Source organism: Protomyctophum parallelum, assembly GCF_964188405.1.
Source record: "Protomyctophum parallelum genome assembly, chromosome: 3".
Lineage (NCBI taxonomy): Eukaryota > Metazoa > Chordata > Actinopteri > Myctophiformes > Myctophidae > Protomyctophum > Protomyctophum parallelum.
In genome coordinates this window covers 5,424,810-5,444,601 of record NC_139698.1, presented here as the reverse complement: position 1 = coordinate 5,444,601, position 19,792 = coordinate 5,424,810, and the positions used below count along the sequence as shown (strand labels likewise).

At 43.2% G+C, this 19,792-nt stretch overlaps 1 protein-coding gene across 1 annotated transcript in view; it reads left to right on the top strand.

Moving 5' to 3' along the window:
* The window catches only part of LOC310856139 (uncharacterized protein), a gene marked incomplete at its 3' end in the record, with an annotated part of 29,394 nt that extends 10,262 nt beyond the window's left edge, over window positions 1–19,132 (top strand). Inside the window, exons 5-10 of the mRNA XM_083761385.1 lie at window positions 1,687–2,015; window positions 8,556–8,988; window positions 14,136–14,161; window positions 14,402–14,498; window positions 14,918–15,263; window positions 19,117–19,132. Coding sequence (XP_083617511.1) covers window positions 1,687–2,015; window positions 8,556–8,988; window positions 14,136–14,161; window positions 14,402–14,498; window positions 14,918–15,263; window positions 19,117–19,132 — 1,247 coding nt within the window. The remainder of the gene's footprint in view (window positions 1–1,686; window positions 2,016–8,555; window positions 8,989–14,135; window positions 14,162–14,401; window positions 14,499–14,917; window positions 15,264–19,116) is intronic.
* Window positions 19,133–19,792: the final 660 nt, after the last annotated feature.

Here is a 19,792-nt window from a genome sequence, read left to right as displayed (position 1 = left end):
ACAAGGAAGCACTAGGGCCTTTACTGTTCCTAATATATGTAAACAACATGACATCAGCTTGTGACTGCAACTTGTTCCTGTTCGCAGACGACTCAGCACTGCTGGTCTCGGACAGGAACAAACTGCAGGTTGAAAAGACCCTCAGCTCTGAACTCGGTAGAATCTGCACCTGGCTCGCTGATAACAAACTATCCTTACACCTGGGAAAAACTGAATGCATTCTCTTCGGATCAAATAGTAATCTCAGCAAGGCAGATGGCTTCTTGGTTAGAGTGGGTGACAATATTATCACACGAAAAGATAAAATTACCTACCAAGGTTAGGTTCCATCCTGGAGGCCAATCTTTCCGGTGATAAAATGGCCACCAACGTAATCAAAAAAGTCAATCAAAGAACAAGATTCCTTTACAGGATCTCCTCACTGGTCAACAAAAACACCTTGAAGACCTTAACAGGAGCCCTCGTACAAGGTTTCTTTGACTATGCATGCACCTCTTGGTACCACAGCAAAAACAAGGCTCCAGACCTCCCAAAACAAACTGGTCAGGCTCCTACTTGGCCTCACCCCCCGAACCCACCTCACCCCTGCCCACTTTGACAGGCTGGGATGGCTTAGGGTTGACGACAGAGTACAGCATCTTGCAATGGGTCTGGTCCACAAGATTCGATACATCACCAAGATACCCATGTACCTGTCTAAATACTTCCTTAATGTAAACGAAGTCCACACCCACAACACCAGAGGGAGTGCAACAAACCATGTACAAACCAGATTCGGCACAAACAAGGGACAAAATTATTTTCGCTCCTATGCCACCAAAATGTGGAACGCCCTACCAACAGTCATTAAGACATGTGAATCCCTTGACTCCTTCAAAACCGCTCTCAAAGGGCACCTACGGACGGCTGCAATTCGAAACTGGCCCCTGTAAAATCTGAATCTTAATTCTTTTAGATTTTATTCATGGGTTTTTGATTATCGTTTGGACACAATGTTGTCTACATTAAGGGCCTTTCTCGCCCCCACCCCTCTCCCATTTGTTTATATTGTGTTTAGGATCCAAGATGGCCGCAGCACCTTGGTGAGCGGGCGGGGTCGACACATGCCCTTACTGGGCTGCAATCAAGACACCTGCCTTGTGTCTGAACACAGCTTTGATGGATGTGTTCTGCGCCCCCCCCCCCCCCCCCCCCCCCCCATCAAACCAAATGTTTGGTCAAACCATAATGGGCTTCCATTGGAAATGCATTGGAGCGGCCATTAAACACAAGACAAGACAAGACAGGTGTCTTGAATGTGTGAACGCAGCCCAGCATATGTCGACCCCACCCGCTCACCTCCGCCCCACCCCCTCCTGGTGCTGCGGCCATCTTTGATCCTAAACACAATATAAACAAATGGGAGAGGGGTGGGGCTGAGAAAGGCCCTTATTGTGTCAATAAAGCAACTAACTGGAGGCAGATGTTTGACCCTTTCTGATTTCTATCTTTCTAGAATTTCTATATGAACCCCCCCCCAGTATGCTCCTTGGGAAACTTGTGGATAATTTCATGCACTTTAATCACAACTGGCTGTGAGACCTATCAGTCATCATGCAGGCCAGGAATCAGCCTAAACATTATCACTTGGTAATAAAACATTTTATTCATGTTTATTTTTCTCTCTCTCCTCATCCTCCATCCCAGATGTCTCTCCTGCCCAACTCAAACATATCTACAGCAGAAAGAGACATCTCAAACATCACCAGAGAATTGATACAGCAGAGAAGCGCTACGCCTGTGATCAGTGTGGGACTAGGTTCAGCAAAAACAGTACTCTAGAAACTCACAAGAGGATTCATACAGGACTGAAGCCCTACCACTGTGACCAATGTGGGAAACGGTTCAGCCAGAGCAGTTCTCTCAACATTCACCAGAGAATTCATACAAGAGAGAAGCCCTACCACTGTGACCAATGTGGTAAACGGTTCAGCCAGAGCAGTAATCTCAACATTCACCAGAGAATTCATACAAGAGAGAAGCCCTACGCCTGTGACCAGTGTGGGAAATGGTTCAGCAGGAACGATCATCTCAAAACACACCAGAGAACTCATACAGGAGAGAAGCCCTACAACTGTGACCAGTGTGGGAAATGGTTCAGCAGGAACAGTCATCTCAAAGATCACCAGAGTATTCACACAGGACAGAAGCACTATCAGTGTGACCAGTGTGGGAAACGGTTCAGCCAGAGCAGTCATCTCAACATTCACCGGAGAATTCATACAAAAGAGAAGCCTTACCACTGTGACCAATGTGGGAAACGGTTCAGCCGGAGGGGTTCTCTCAACATTCACCAGAGAAGTCATACAAAAGAGAAGCCCTACCACTGTGACCAATGTGGTAAACGGTTCAGCCAGAGCAGTCATCTCAACATTCACCGGAGAATTCATACAGGAGAGAAACCTTACACCTGTGACCAATGTGGGACAAGCTTCAGATATATCATTACTCTCAAAGAGCACCAGAGAACTCATACAGGAGAGAAGCCTTACCAATGTGACCTGTGTGGGAAAAGGTTCCTCAATAACAGACTTCTCAAAAGTCATGAGAGAACTCATACAGGAGAGAAACCCTACACCTGTGACCAATGTGGGTCAATCTTCAGCCAGATCAGTGGTCTCAAAAGTCACCAGATAATTCATAGAGGTGAGAAGCCCTACCACTGTGACCAATGTGGGACTAGGTTCAGCCGGATCAGTGGTCTCAAACAACACCAGATAATTCATACAGGAGATAAACCCTACACCTGTTACCAATGTGGGACAAGTTTCAGACATATCAGTACTCTCAAAGATCACCAGAGAACTCATACAGGAGAGAAGCCTTACCAATGTGACCTGTGTGGGAAAAGGTTCAGAAAAAAAAGTCATCACAGAACACACCAGAAAGTTCATACGGGACAGAAGCCCTACACCTGTGACCAGTGTGGGAAAAGCTTTGGCGAAGACAGTACTCTCAAAACACACCAGAGAATTCATAGAGGAGAGAAGCCCTACAACTGTGACCAGTGTGGGAAATGGTTCAGAATGAACGGCCATCTCAAAGAACACCAGAGAACTCATAGAGGACAGAAGACCGAACCACTGACAGTTGGAGATTTTGAGTAAAAAGCTTCTTCTCAAACAACATATTCTAAGATACTGTGGGCTATACATGGGCAACTTACGTGCGGCCCCCACCTTCACTCAATGTGGTTCACAGTATTGATTTCAGCGGTTACAATTACAAACATGCCAACATGATTCACTTTAATTACTTCAGTCTATATAATTAATGACTAGTATTCTCTTTTTTTGTGTAACTAAATGCATTTGATTAAATAAATGTTTAACTTTTCAGGATTCCAATTAAAAACCAAACAAAAGAAGAAAATAGCAGATCTACAAGCTCAAACCGCGTCACAGTGTGATATGTTTTGAGCTTGTAGATCGGCTATTATTGCTACCTTTGTGTGACATAGATAGAATGACGAAGTAGGGCATTCAAATTATTAAAATACAGAGATAAGATGTTTCTGCCTGATATCCAATGTGGCCCTCTGGAGTGAGTGTGGAAATATTGGCCCTCTATCTTCAAAGTTGCCCACCACTGCTTTGGGCAATGTCGTGGTGCAACTCATTGACCGCCAACATCGCCATGGCATGGTGTTTTGCTCAGAGCGCCGTCCATGTATTTAATAGGGCTATGTAACGGCTGCCGCAAATATTGAATGCACCCAAAACATATTTTCTGCAAGCATATCGTTTAGAGAAATGAGCCGCAAATCTGTCTTGTTTTGAGCCAAAAAGAAGAATCCAAGATATTTTGATTCTAAAATCTGGGTCCTCATAGACCGCATAAGCCAGCGGAATTTGCATTTAAGTTTTTCTTTATTTTTATTGTTTTTTTTCACCGCACCGGAACCGGAGTGTTATGAGGAATGAGGCTTTAGCCGAGTTCCACAAGCATCACTGTCTACTGTATTACAGTGGGGGTTTTTTTGGCTGAAATTGGCTTTCAAAGTTAGTGTGAGGGCCCCGATGTGAGTCACAAGTTGACGGAACGTAACTCAATGCAGAGCCAAAAGCCATTTCATTATTGATTAAGTTATCGATAGTTTTCTACCCAATGAATGACCGGTGATGTGACGTCTCACCTGCCTGATTATAACGCGTTATATATGTTCATCATATCTCTGCTGTCCAGAGGAAACCTCATAACTCCAAAATGTTAATTTTTCAGGGAATTAAAAATACATTTTAAGGGAATTAATAAAACCTTATATTTTTTTTTAAACGATGCAATACTGCCTCATCAAAGTTGGTCTTGTGACTTTAGATATTGTCAATTACTTGCATGAGAACGAGAGAGGTGGTGGAGTTAGATGTTTTAGCAGACAGTTTGAGGGTCCAATGGAGTTAAGAGGTTTTGTCCAATGTGTTTTTTACTACTTTCCATTGGTTCAATATTTTCGAAACAACACACAGACGTAAAGGGTGTTCAATAGCACTGATTTATGGGAAGAAAAAAAAAGAAAAAAATGGAGTACAGCAATGATATCATATACCACGGCGAGGTCGCGTGCACGCATCCGCCTGGGTAATGGCAGACGTCAGACTGCTGGGCGAGTGCTGGTGCTTGTGCATGGGAGGTCAGATCAACATGGAAATAATTCTGTACTAGCCATATATGGAGTGTGTCTTGAGTGTACATGAGGTCATATCAACATTATGGAATGTCAAAACAGGAAAGACGGGTGGGGCGGGATCAACATAGGTATGCCAGCAAGGTCAGCTCCATATATGGAGATCTAAGGGTGTGAGGTTTGAGGTCAGATGTAGAGTTGCTGGCTGGCTCCATACAGTGTGCAGATCTAGGTGTGATCCAGTCTTCTCTGTATGGTTATCCAGTGTTGTGATCTTCATATATGGAGATGGCCATACTGTATGGTGCCGTGACGTGTCACAAGGCGTGACCATATATGGGGCCGTGATGTCACGAGGCGTGACCAACAAATATGCCGTAGATGACGAGACGAGAGATGCAGGTTTTCGTAGTAAATGCTACCTACGTCGCAACATAAGTCTACACAATTAGAGCATGCAGAAGAATTGTTTTGATCGTTTGCCTGTTATCTCTCCTATGGTACCACATCAATAATACAGCATGGAATTGTGGAATTTTTTTTATCCAACAAAATATTTTGATCTGAAAAGGGTTGAAAACCACTGCAGTGGGGAGTCAATTCCTCCATCCTCCACCAACCTGCAAAGAGTGACTTTCAAAAATACCTTAAAGAGAGACTTTCAAAAGAGACTGTGATTCTGTGGAAACTGACTCTGTTTAGTTATAGATCTCACACGTTTAGTTAGTTCTGTACATTTTGGGCCCTATTTTCATCAGTGCCTAATTACCCCTACACTTATTTGCCTTTTCTTTTCTGAATATCAAATAGCTGATCTACGAGATCATAACGTGTCGAGGACGAGGTAGACTGCCTAGTGGAACAATTTTTGAATGTTTTTCAAAATAGTAAAAAAGGCAACAAGAAGTTCAGGGATGAGACGTAAGGCACTGACGGAAATATATGGCGCTTCATTCCAAACCCATCTCGTAAACACTCTTGTTTGTTAATAAATCTTTTTGTTTTCTGTGCACTCAGTTGCTGTCTTTGTCACATCATTGTAGCCTACCCCTATAGGCTAGACAAAAGGTTGTAAAACATGCCATTTGTTAAAATTGTGTGCGCGTGTGTGTGTGTGTGTGTGTGTGTGTGTGTGTGTGTGTGTGTGTGTGTGTGTGTGTGTGTGTGTGTGTGTGTGTGTGTGTGCATGTGTGTGTTGATGGGCAAGATTTAAGAAGACAATCAGACGACAGTGTTACAATGCACTGACTGCAGTGAATGGACATCCCAGTGTCAACATTTACTATAAAGATATATATTTTTAATTCTTTATCTTATTGCATTCCGTAAACTTCCGGTTGTCCCTTTTAAAAAGACAAACCAATTGAAGTCTATGTAGAAGAGCCTGGCCCCATGAATGAACGGAGTTGTCGTAACTCTGTCTTACTCTATGGGCCGATTCATACTCCTATTTTAGAGCCGAATAAAAGTCGGTTCGGCGCTGTAGAGCCTACAATTTGACGTTATTTGAGGTTCGGGGGGCGGGTACCGTCCTAAAGTCGGGCAGGTGATATGAGCTCTCCATGTCTGCCAACTAAACCATGGTCAAAGAAGGAGAATGAATACACATAGAGTAGGTGTGGGGAGCAAGTGTGTTAATACTAATACAGAGACACTCATATGGGACGAGTTAGTATTACAAAACCACCCAGGAAGGAGACAGATTGGCAGATCTAATGCTGGACATGAATTATTTGGATAATGTCATTTAATCAACTGTATCGATCATGCATAAGTAGGAAACTAACTGAACGATAATGTGTACAACATCTGATAATGAAATGCAGAAGTGATCTGATGCTTATATGAGTGATGGTGGAATCAATTGTTCATTGTAATATAAATGTGACTGCATGTAACCGATTGTTACATGCAGATAAATGACTGATTATTTACTACAGTGTGTTCGCTGTTCATGTTTATTTAAGGCTGGTTTCAGTGCTATTTGGCATGACCCTCTACCATACTATAAAGTTGCAAAAGCATATGACGCTGCATGTATGCATTAGGGACAAAAGAAGAATTTTCACAAAACGGCAATTTTCATTTGCTCATAAAACCTTCATTCTTTACACTTGAAAAAAAACATACTATACTTTCCCATGTCCGTATAGGTCCAAAGTTCACGTGTAGAACTTTTCGTGCATTTTGAACAAAGATCCTGGGAGGAGATGCATTTTAATGGATTTTAGTAAGAGCACGAAACTTGTTCTGCATGAGGAGACGCATGTGTATCGAACAGGGGGGCAGTCAGCCAGATATTTCGTGAAGCCTCATTTGAAATCGGTAGTTCATATAATGGCCTGTTGTGGCGCTGGACTGGACCCAAAAAGCCCCATAGCTCCATAGAGGCCCATGTATTTTGGCCCAACTTCACCTAGACTGTATTACCTTAATAAACATGGTCATGAATACTTTCTTCTTCCAGTCACTAGTTTAAAGTCTCATTTCTAATGTCATAATATTCTTTTTGGAAAATTATGGTCCCATTAATTAAAAAAATTACCATAAAGTCGCGTATGTTCTGAGGGGCGTGGCTACCGTTACAGTCTATGATCGGGATTCCCCTCCCACTCAAGAGTCTTCTCCTCCCACTCGAGTCAAAATAAAAACCAACGGAGAAGAAGGGGGGAAGTCCCGCCTCGTTGTCTGGGCAGCCAATGACCAGCTGGTACAAAACGGTACAAAACGGAGCCAGCCAATGGCCAGCTGGTACCAAACGGATCTAGAAAGATGGCGACTTACATCAGGAATTAGCATATTATTACAGGCTTCATTTTACATTCATGTTAGACCCGGGGAACGCTTTGTCCATATTTTTTACAGTCTATGGTATCGAAGAGTCATTGCCAACAGTTCATGAGCTATGCGTGGTCAAAGTTTGCATTTTCAAATTGAGTGCTATAGCGCCACCCTTTGGCCAATGGTTGTGGGCTTCCTCACCGTTTGGCATGGCTCTCTACCATATTTCCAAATTTCACAAAAACCGACTGCACGGTTCAGCAAGAACTGCTATATTCGCGGAAGGAGAAGAAGAAAATAAACTAACAATAACAATAAAGGACCAAATCCCTTTCAGGACTGATTTGTCCTTTAATAAAATTAAAACGTAGTCCTATATTATTTAATGACATAGCCTACATATAGGCCTCCCTACAACATGGATAGACTATACAAATATATTAAAGTTGAACTCATGTTGATTAGGTGATGTAATGGTGAAACAAACGGTCCAAACACAAACATTAAACGCCATTAACAATAAAGAGTCAATATGACGTCATGAGGCACATTTTCCCTACATTGCAATGGCGTTTACAAAACAAACATTGAACTAAACAGACACACATTTAACCTGTATATATAGGAGGGGCTGCAGGCGTCCCTCAAAAATACATAGGCCTAGCCTATCATAAATGCATTTATAAATACATGTCTTTAAAAAAAAACATTAATTACGTCGATCTTATTCTGATGGCAACCGCAACCTTATATTTGCCTGAAGTAACTTATTTGCTGACAGTACGGAGCTGAGAGTGAGAGTGACTATAGAGTGGGTGGAGACTAGTCCTCTCCCGGGGTACTGGTTATGGGGCGTTCGGAAATAGCCCCCCTAACCCCTATAGCCCACTGCGGTATTTCCGAACGTGCCCATATATGTAAGCAGTAAGCACTGTTGTTCTGTCCAGTCTGTGTTGAGTTTAGCCAGGAAGCGGAGCAGAGGACTGAGTCAACCCATTTACCTCATCAAGACCCCAAAATGTCAGCAAGTAAAGTCACATCCCAAACGGTAAAAGCGGGCCTTAAGTGTAGACCATCAGAGTGGACCGAAGTTAATGGATTATTTGGGGAGATATCGTCGTCCGAGGCCGACAGCTTTTCTGCCGCTACATCAAAGGAGCAACAGCCAGAGGCAGAGATCTACCAGCGAGCCATGCTGAAGCAGCCTGTGATCAAATTACACCGGATAGTGGAGGAACAGATCTACCAGCGAGCCATGCTGAAGGAGCCTGTGATCAAACTACACCGACTAGTGGAGAAACAGATCTACCAGCGAGCCATGCTGAAGCAGCCTGTGATCAAATTACACCGGATAGTGGAGGAACAGATCTACCAGCGAGCCATGCTGAAGGAGCCTGTGATCAAACTACACCGACTAGTGGAGAAACAGATCTACCAGCGAGCCATGCTGAAGCAGCCTGTGATCAAATTACACCGACTAGTGGAGGAACAGATCTACCAGCGAGCCATGCTGAAGCAGCCTGTGATCAAACTACACAGAATAGGTGCGTGCATGTTTTTATGTCACTGTATATCTTTGGAGAACTAAATCAACTGTAGAAGCACTGTCTGTCTGAGAGAGGGGGGGAGAGAGACAGAGACAGAGACATGTATATATGCAAAGTTCCTCTGTTAGTGCCTTTTTCTGAAAAAGGACATCTGGAAAGCCGTCGGAAAGTTGACTAATTAGTATACGAGATGTTTTTAGCCATGTTTTTTTTATTGATTGATTGATTTATTAACAGTTTGCAGAATTATATAGAATATATAGAATTATATAGCACATTTCAAGTAGCCTACAACTCAATACAAAAACTGTTAACGACACCATAAAGCATTACACTTGTTTACAATAGGGCCCACCATTTTCAATTCATCAAAACATTTAGAGACGTAGCCTACGAATAATATACACAATTACAATTATATAGTCAAAATGAAATCATCATAGGAGGTAAAAAGGGAAAATAAACATGCAGTGAGGGGGGACAGGGTGGGTGGGGGATTTGGGCCAGTTTCGAATTGCAGCCGTCCGTAGGTTTTTGATTGATTGAAATATTTATTAACAGTTTGTAGAATTTACAGTACATTTCAAGCACAAACTCAATACAAAGACTGTTAACTGTGAGTGGACGACCCAATTAAGCATTACACTTGTTTACAACAGGGTCCACATTCAATTCATCAAAACATTTAGAGACATACAAATAGACATTTCTATGTAGCTAAAGAACAGAACAGGAATTCATCATATAGGAAGCAAAAAGGGAAATTAATGTAGTCCCTTGTTTGTGCCGAATCTGGGTTGCACATGGTTTGTTGAACTCCCTCTGGTGTTGTGGGTGTGGACTTTGTTGACATTAAGGAAGTATTTAGACGGGTATAGGCTATTGGTGGTGTAGCGAATCTTGCGGACCAGTCCCATTGCAAGGTGCTGTACTCTGTCGTCAAACCTAAGCCATTCCAGCCTGTCAAAGTGGGCAGGGGTGAGGTGGGTTCGGGGAGTGAGGCCAAGTAGTAGCCTGACCAGTTTGTTTTGGGAAGTCTGGAGCCTTGTTTTAAGGGCCTTAGAGGTGCTGTGGTACCAGGAGGTGCAAGCTTAGTCGAAGAAACCTTGTACGAGGGCTCCTGTTAGGGTCTTCAAGGTGTTTTTGTTGACCAGTGAGGAGATCGTGTATAGGAATCTTGTTCACATGGCGCTGGTCTGTCATGTCAAATATAAAGTGCTTAATTGCCCCAGAGCCACCGATGTTACAATCCTCCTCGGGTGGGTAGAAGTACCTGTATCTTCCACATTGTTCAATTAAAAGCGTTTTAATCCGATCGGTGGCCATTTTATCAGAGTTATAATGTATCCGCATGCACCAACCGATTGGGGCGCATAGTGGAAAGCACATGGCCAAAAACTGATTAAACTTTGCTTTTTATTGAACAATACGGAAGATACTGGTACTTTTACAGAATTGTAACATCCATGGCCCTGGGGTGAGCACTTTATATTTGTAATCTGAACATTAGGCGTAACGTAAGCCGTAAGGACTGTATGGAGAACGTAAAACACTTCAGGCCAGGGCTACCATAGAGCACCGAAGTCCTGACGTAACTCGCTCATCCCGACGATTCCCCTGGTTCGCGGAAGTAATTTCTCTATGGAGAATAACATGGGGTGATCTTAATATCGTCTACTATAAGCGTTGTGGTCCAAAAATAAACAAGCTGTCTCGGCATTATTGTCATGGAGGTGTCTCTGTATCGTTTGCAACAGTCAGTCACTCATATATGATACAGTCTGCTTCTAGCGAAAATCTAACTAATTCAGTAGCAGTAACATTAGCGTTTTCTCTCAGTCAGTTGATTCTTCATATCCATATGAGTGAAGCGGCCGGGGTGACATGTTTATTTTTCAAACACAGTTCTTATATGAGGCGATCTAAAATCGCCTCAATGGGGATTTCAATGCAACTAAACAAATACATGAACCTGGGGACTGACGCCCTCTACTGGAAGTGACGTCAGACTTCGGTGCTCTATTAGGAGTCCATAGCCTCCTGCACTTTACTTCTGCTGCATTGAGGCTATGCGACCGTTCTCGCATGAAACACAGACCAACCTCTCCTCTGTTACGAAAATAAAAAGAACGTTTCACCTACTCACCAATACAAAGGTGTCATTAGAAAGCCTACTTTCCTTGGTGGAAGCACTTGGTATGAAATGAACATTATATAATAATTAGGCCTGCATCGCTTTACCGAAAACACTGAATTATATAAGGACCGCAATTGGAAAAAGCCTGCCGCTGGCTCCCAGTTATTATGCTTAGATTATCGCTTTGGCTAAAATGCTGAATCCCACAGGTAAAGTAGGCTATGTACATATAACTACAGGCATTAATAACTACAGACATTAATATAGTATACCGCATATGTACAATTATATAGCGTCACTTCCGGGTTATTAAACTGCTGGTGGATGGAAATGGGCTGCAACTTGACGTGTCGGCAAAACACTGGAGGCGCTCTGTAGTCAGCCCTGAAACATCCAGCAGACTCTACAGTGGAGTATTTACCCCCTCATCACTACCACACAGATATCGACGGCTCCCGAGGTCGGCAAACGACTGAACATGCTCGGTTCTTATCAACGGTTCTGACCAGTTGGCATGGCGATATCGACGGCAATCGACGCAAGCTTTTCGGCAGGCGACTCTTTCAGACGCTTTCCAACTGCTGACTTTAAAGATGGAGTGCCGTGATTTTCCTCCCCCCTAAAACATGATCATCTCATCAGTTATTATGATCCTATATATATCATATCCTTATGATACTAGGAGGAAGATGTATTTCAAAATAGTGTACAGAAAGTGTTAAAATTATGTTTTTATTTGGCCACACCCACCAGTTCATTAAGTATACATGGCTCCTTTGAGAACCACCAGGGTCAAAACCCACTCGGAGACATGGATGAATTCGGACATACTGACTGCAATGAAAGCCAGAGACAAAAAATGCTCTGAACTTCTTAAATGCAAGTCCAACCTATAGCCAAGCGCAAGCGCTTTGACAGTGTTCTCCAAACCAAACTGGGCATCCTAAAAACCCAATGTAACAAGCTAAGAAACCGTGTAACTGCCATGACCAAATCAGCCAAAAGTAACTTTATCAATGATAAAGCCGAGGAAAACAAAAACAATCCTCGGGAGCTCTGGAAGCTACTAAACAACCAACTAGGCTGTGGTCAGAAACTAAAAACCAGGTTTACTAACAAATCAAACATCAAATCAAATGGCACCCTCATCACTGGCAAGCTTGATGTAGCCAACCACTTAAACATCTTCTTTACAAACATTGCAACAATGCTGGTTAACAAACTGCCCTCCCACTCTGGGCGTTTTGGTGTAGAGCACATCAAAGCCTTCTACAAAAACCTAGGTGTTTGTAAAGATGATTTTAAAATGGCAATGGTAACAACTGAGGAGCTACTTAAAAAACGGAGTGCCCTCCAACCCCACAAGGCCACTGGCCATGACAATATTCCCTCCAAATTTCTCAGAGACTCAGCCATTTCCATAGCTCCAGTCATCACCCACATAGTAAACCTCTCCATCAAACAGGGACAGGTCCCCCAAGATTTTAAACTGGCCAAAGTAACCCCCCTGTACAAGAAAGGGAGTAAATTAGAACCCGGCAACTACCGCCCTATTTCTATTCTAAGTTCCATCTCGAAAGTGATGGAAAAAATAGTCTATGAACAGGTTGAAAAGTATCTTGCCACTAATAAATTGATGTACGAGTTCCAATCCGGTTTCAGAACATCCCACTCCACTGACACATGCCTCCTCTATTTGAGCGACCACATCAAACACGAGGTGGATGCTGGAAAATACTGCGGCATGGTCATGCTGGACCTCCAAAAGGCTTTTGACACCGTGAACCACTCCATACTGGTTAACAAGCTTAGAGCTATTGGTTTTGATAGCACATCAGTGAGCTGGATGCAATCCTACCTGGAGGGGAGAGAACAGATGGTGGAGGTGAAAGGAACACTGTCCCCCCCCCCCCCCCCCCCCCCTCCCAGTGAGCTGTGGCGTTCCACAAGGAAGCATACTAGGGCCTTTACTGTTCCTAATATATGTAAACAACATGACATTAGCTTGTGACTGCAACGTGTTCCTGTTCGCAGACGACTCAGCACTGCTGGTCTCAGACAGGAACAAACTGCATGTTGAAAAGACCCTCAGCTCTGAACTCGGTAGAATCTGCACCTGGCTCGCTGATAACAAACTATCCTTACACCTGGGAAAAACTGAATCCATTCTCTTCGGATCAAATAGTAATCTCAGCAAGGCAGATGGCTTCTTGGTTAGAGTGGGTGACAATATTATCACACGAAAAGATAAAATTACCTACCAAGGTTCCATCCTGGAGGCCAATCTTTACGGTGATAAAATGGCCACCAACGTAATAAAAAAAGTCAATCAAAGAACAAGATTCCTTTACAGGATTTCCTCACTGGTCAACAAAAACACCTTGAAGACCTTAACAGGAGCCCTCGTACAAGGTTTCTTTGACTATGCATGCACCTCTTGGTACCACAGCACCTCAAAGGCCCTTAAAACAAGGCTCCAGACCTCCCAAAACAAACTGGTCAGGCTCCTACTTGGCCTCACCCCCCGAACCCACCTCACCCCTGCCCACTTTGACAGGCTGGGATGGCTTAGGGTTGACGACAGAGTACAGCATCTTGCAATGGGTCTGGTCCACAAGATTCGCCCATGTACCCATGTACCTGTCTAGATACTTCCTTAATGTAAACGAAGTCCACACCCACAACACCAGAGGGAGTGCAACAAACCATGTACAACCCAGATTCAGCACAAACAAGGGACTAAATTATTTTCGCTCCTATGCCACCAAAATGTGGAACGCCCTACCAACAGTCATTAAGACATGTGAATCCCTTGACTCCTTCAAAACCGCTCTCAAAGGGCACACCTACGGACGGCTGCAATTCGAAACTGGCCCCTGTAAAATCTGAATCTTAAATTTTTTAGTTTTTATTCGTGGGTTTTTGATTATCGTTTGGACACAATGTTGTCTACATTAAGGGCCTTTCTCGCCCCCACCCCTCTCCCATTTGTTTATATTGTGTTTAGGATCCAAGATGGCCGCAAGCACCTTGGTGAGCGGGCGGGGTCGACATATTCCCTTACTGGGCTGCAATCAAGACACTTGCCTTGTGTCTGACACCTGACTTGTGTCTGAACACAGCTTTGATGGATGTGTTCTGCCCCCCTCCCCCCCATCAAACAAAATGTTTGGTCAAACCATATGGGCTTCCATTGGAAATGCATTGGAGCGGCCATTAAACACAGATAGACAAGACAAACACAAGACAGGTGTCTTGAATGTGTGAACGCAGCCCAGCATATGTAGACCCCACCCGCTCACCTCCGCCCCCGCCGAGAAAGGCCCTTATTGTGTCAATAAAGCAACTAACTGGAGGCAGATGTTGTGGGGTAAGTAGGCAGACTAATATGACCCTTTCTGATTTCTATCTTTCTAGAATTTCTATATGAACCCCCCCCCCCCCCCCAGTATGCTCCTTGGGAAACTTGTGGATAATTTCATGCATTTTAATCACAACTGGCTGTGAGACCTATCAGTCATCAGGCAGGCCAGGAATCAGCCTAAACATTATCACTTGGTAATAAAACATTTTAATCATGTTTATTTTTCTCTCTCTCCTCATTCTCCATCCCAGATGTCTTTCCTGCCCAACTCAAACATATCTACAGCAGAAAGAGACATCTCAAACATCACCAGAGAATTGATACAGCAGAGAAGCGCTACGCCTGTGATCAGTGTGGGACTAGGTTCGGCAAAAACAGTACTCTAGAAACTCACAAGAGGATTCATACAGGACTGAAGCCCTACCACTGTGACCAATGTGGGAAACGGTTCAGACAGAGCAGTAATCTCAACATTCACCGGAGAATTCATACAAAAGAGAAGCCCTACCACTGTGACCAGTGTGGTAAACGGTTCAGCGAGAGAAGTACTCTCAACATTCACCGGAGAATTCATACAAAAGAGAAGCCCTACCACTGTGACCAGTGTGGGAAATGGTTCCGCAGGAACAGTCATCTCAAAGAACACCAGATTATTCACACAGGACAGAAGCCCTACCACTGTGACCAGTGTGGGAAATGGTTCCGCAGGAACGATCAACTCAAAGAACACCAGAGTATTCACACAGGACAGAAGCCCTATCAGTGTGACCAGTGTGGGAAATGGTTCCGCAATAACAGATATCTCAAAAGTCATGAGATAACTCATACAGGACATAAGCCCTACCACTGTGACCAATGTGGGACTACGTTCAGGAGGAACAGTGAACTCAAAAGACATGAGATAATCCATACGAGACAGATCTATACCTGTTACCAATGTGGGACAAGTTTCAGACATATCAATACTCTCAAACATCACCAGAGAACTCATACAGGAGAGAAGCCCTATACCTGTGACCAATGTGGGACTAGGTTCAGCCAGATCAGTGGTCTCAAAAGTCACCAGATAATTCATACAGTAGAGAAACCTTACACCTGTGACCAATGTGGGTCAAGCTTCAGCCGGATCAGTGGTCTCAAACTACACCAGATAATTCATACAGGAGATAAACCCTACACCTGTTACCAATGTGGGACAAGTTTCAGACATATCAGTACTCTCAAAGATCACCAGAGAACTCATACAGGAGAGAAGCCTTACCAATGTGACCTGTGTGGGAAAAGGTTCAGAAATAAAAGTCATCGCAGAAGACACCAGCAAGTTCATACGGGACAGAAGGCCTACACCTGTGACCAGTGTGGGAAAAGCTTTGGCTACGACAGTACTCTCAAAGAACACCAGAGAATTCATAGAGGAGAGAAGCCCTACAACTGTGACCAGTGTGGGAAATGGTTCAGCAGGAACAGTCATCTCAAAGAACACCAGAGAATTCACACAGGACAGAAGCCCTACCACTGTGACCAGTGTGGGAAACGGTTCAGCATCAGCAGTAATCTCAAAAGACACCAGAGAACTCATAGAGGACAGAAGACCTGACAGTTGGAGATTTTGAGTAAAAAGCTTCTTCTCAAACAACATATTCTAAGATACTGTGGGCTATACATGGGCAACTTACGTGCGGCCCCCACCTTCACACAATGTGGCCCACAGTATTGATTTCAGCGGTTACAATTACAAACATGCCAACATGATTCACTTTAATTACTTCAGTCTATATAATTAATGACTAGTATTCTCTTTTTTGTGTAACTAAATGCATTTGATTAAATAAATGTTTAACTTTTCAGGATTCCAATTAAAAACCATACAGAAGAAGAAAATAGCAGATCTACGAGCTCAAACCGTGTCACAGTGTGATATGTTTTGAGCTTGTAGATCGGCTATTATTGCTACCTTTGTGTGACATAGATATAATGACGAAGTAGGGCATTCAAATTATTAACTCATTGACCGCCAACAGCGCCATGGTCTGGCAGTTCAGAAACCGTCTTCCAGTGACATCATCGATGGGGAATACAAGCTAATAAAAACTGCAGGCTTTCTAGTCCTGAAAAGTTGCAATGCGAAAATGGAAGCCATCGTTCTCACGATAATGAAAATCTAAACATTTTTGTAAAAGAATCTTGTTTAAAAAATAATCTGCCTAATGATGATGTCACTGGAAGACGGTTTCTAAACTGCCCAAAGCCCTCCTATGAGACAGACTGAGTAGGAAGAAATCGTGCCATTTTATCATGATTATTAGTATATGAGGATAGGTTGAAAAGTGGTGAAGTGGTCCTTTAAGTTATCGATAGTTTTGTACCCAATGAATGACAGGTGATGTGATGTCTCACCTGCCCGATTATAACGCGTATATATGTTCATCTGTTCTCTGCTGTCCAGAGAAAAGGTCAGCTCCATATATGGAGATCTAAGGGTGTGAGGTTTGAGGTCAGATGTAGAGTTGCTGGCTGGCTCCATACAGTGTGCAGATCTAGGTGTGATCCAGTCTTCTCCATGTATGGTTATCCAGGGTTAGATGAGGTAAGTGTCGTGATCTTCATATATGGAGATGGCCATACTGTATGGTGCCGTGACGTGTCACAAGGCGTGACCATATATGGGGCCGTGATGTCACGAGGCGTGACCAACAAATATGCCTTAGATGACTAACTAACGGACGAGAGATGCAGGTTTTCGTAGTAAATGCTACCTACGTCGCAACATAAGTCTACACAATTAGAGCATGCAGAAGAATTGTTTTGATCGTCTGCCTGTTATCTGCTATGGTACCACATCAATAATACAGCATGGAATTGTGGGAAAAAAAATATCCAACAAAATATTTTGATCTGAAATGGGTTGAAAACCACTGCAGTGGGGAGTCAATTCCTCCATCCTCCACCAACCTGCAAAGAGTGACTTTCAAAAATACCTTAAAGAGAGACTTTCAAAAGAGACTGTGATTCTGTGGGAACTGACTGTTTAGTTAGATCTCATACGTTTAGTTAGTTCTGTACATTCTGGGCCCTATTTTCATCAGTGCCTAATTACCCCTACACTTATTTAATTACCCCTACACTTATTTGCCTTTTCTTTTCTAAATATCAAATAGCTGATCTACGAGCTCATAACGTGTCGAGGATGAGGTAGACTGCCTAGTGGAGAATTTTTTTTTATGTTTTTCAAAATATTAAAAATGGCAACAAGAAGTTCAGGGATGAGACGTAAGGCACTGACGAAAATATATGGCGCTTCATTCCAAACCCATCTCGTAAACACTCTTGTTTGATTGTTAATAAATCTTTTCGTTTTCTGTGCACTCAGTTGCTGTCTTTGTCACATCATTGTAGCCTACCCCTATAGGCTATAGCCTACCCCTATAGGCTAGACAAAAGGTTGTAAAACATGCCATTTGTTAAATTCCCTATTCATAGTGTGTGTGTGTGTGTGTGTGTGTGTGGGGGGGGGGGGGGTTATTTGTCATATGATGGGCAAGATTTAAGAAGACAATCAGACGACAGTGTTACAATGCACTGACTGCAGTGAATGGACATCCCAGTGTCAACATTTACTATAAAGATATATATTTTTAATTCTTTATCTTATTGCATTCCGTAAACTTCCGGTTGTCCCTTTTAAAAAGACAAACCAATTGAAGTCTATGTAGAAGAGCCTGGCCCCATGAATGAACGGAGTTGTCGTAACTCTGTCTTACTCTATGGGCCGATTCATACTCCTATTTTAGAGCCGAATAAAAGTCGGTTCGGCGCTGTAGAGCCTACAATTTGATGTTATTTGAGGTTCGGGGGGCATTACAGCACATTTCGGCACTACAGCGCCGAAACAGCGGTAAAATAGGAGTATGAATCGGCCCTATGGCTCTGGTATTACACACCGAACACGTGTCAGACCAGCTGGCACGAAGAGACGTTTTTTTGTCCAGCGTTCACTCTGGTCTGGAAACGGCATTTTTTGGACCTGATCCCAGTAGAAGGCCCGCCACTCATAATTTTACACCTCTCCCGCTTAGCGGACAGTGGGGCGTTGTAGAGGAGGTCTCCCTGAACGCGTGCTGACACGAAGAGACGTTTTTGTCCAAGACAAACTTCTCTCTTGGGAGACAAAATGAAGAAACCTTGAACCTTGTCCAGTGTCCTATTTGTAAGGGCTATATATGCACTCCAGTGAACAGCATTTATCCACTTCGATCATTTGTTAATGTTATAAACTGTTATAGGCCTACAATACATGTTAATAGAAATACACAGAAACATAATCTGTCATATATTTTCGTTTAAATACTTAATTTATTGTTTTAATGTGCAAATGAATCGTTAATTTTGTTTGTTTTATCGTGCACTCTTATTCTGAAGAGCCCGGCCACCGGAAGTCTTATCCTAGCTCCCTCATCCTAGCTGCCTTTACAGTTGACACTGATCACACACACACACACACACACACCAATCAGCAACAGAGCAGAGTGAACGGACATGAAACGGAGAGAAAGTCTGAATATCAGTTTTCAGCACAAACCATTGTGTGTAACTTATTGTGTCTGAGGTTGTGTTTGCTCCACAGTCTGTGTAAAGACTGACACTATAGAGGCTGGCACGTTGTGAACACTGGAAGAATTTACACACGAAGTTGGTTTGCTTTGTGGGCTAGCTAATGCTAATGCTAATGCTAAAGTTCGTCCAGTGTCCATTACTAGTGAAGAGACGTTTCTTAACCCAGTTGGACGTGTTGAGGCCGGGACAGTCTGCCGTTTCCAACCTGAAGCCTAAAGAGACGTGGGTGACAACGTAACAACGTGGGTGAGATTTTGGTCCTATTTATTTATTTTTTCGCCGCCGGTGTTACAGTTTGACTAGTTCCTGGTTCATCTGGTGCCCTGGGCTGGATTTGCGCGTGCATGAGCCGTCTTTCACAGCTGTCTCATGAAGGGGGCGGAGCTATCTTCTATCTTCTCGGAGCGGAGCTATCTTCTATCTTCTCATTAAATATCCATCCGATTGTTTGTGGAATCTCACTTGTATGAAACAGTGACAACATGCACTTATAAAACACAGTTAGAATGATGAAAATAAAAAATAAATGAAAATATCTGTGGGAAGTGGGATTCGAACAGTCTGAGTCTGAGTGAACCAAAATAACCTTGGAAGCTGTGCGCAAGCCACTACACTATGATGCGCTGACAACTGTTGTAGGAAACGATCTATTTGATCTTATGTGTGTCTGTCCAGGCGTGAACTTT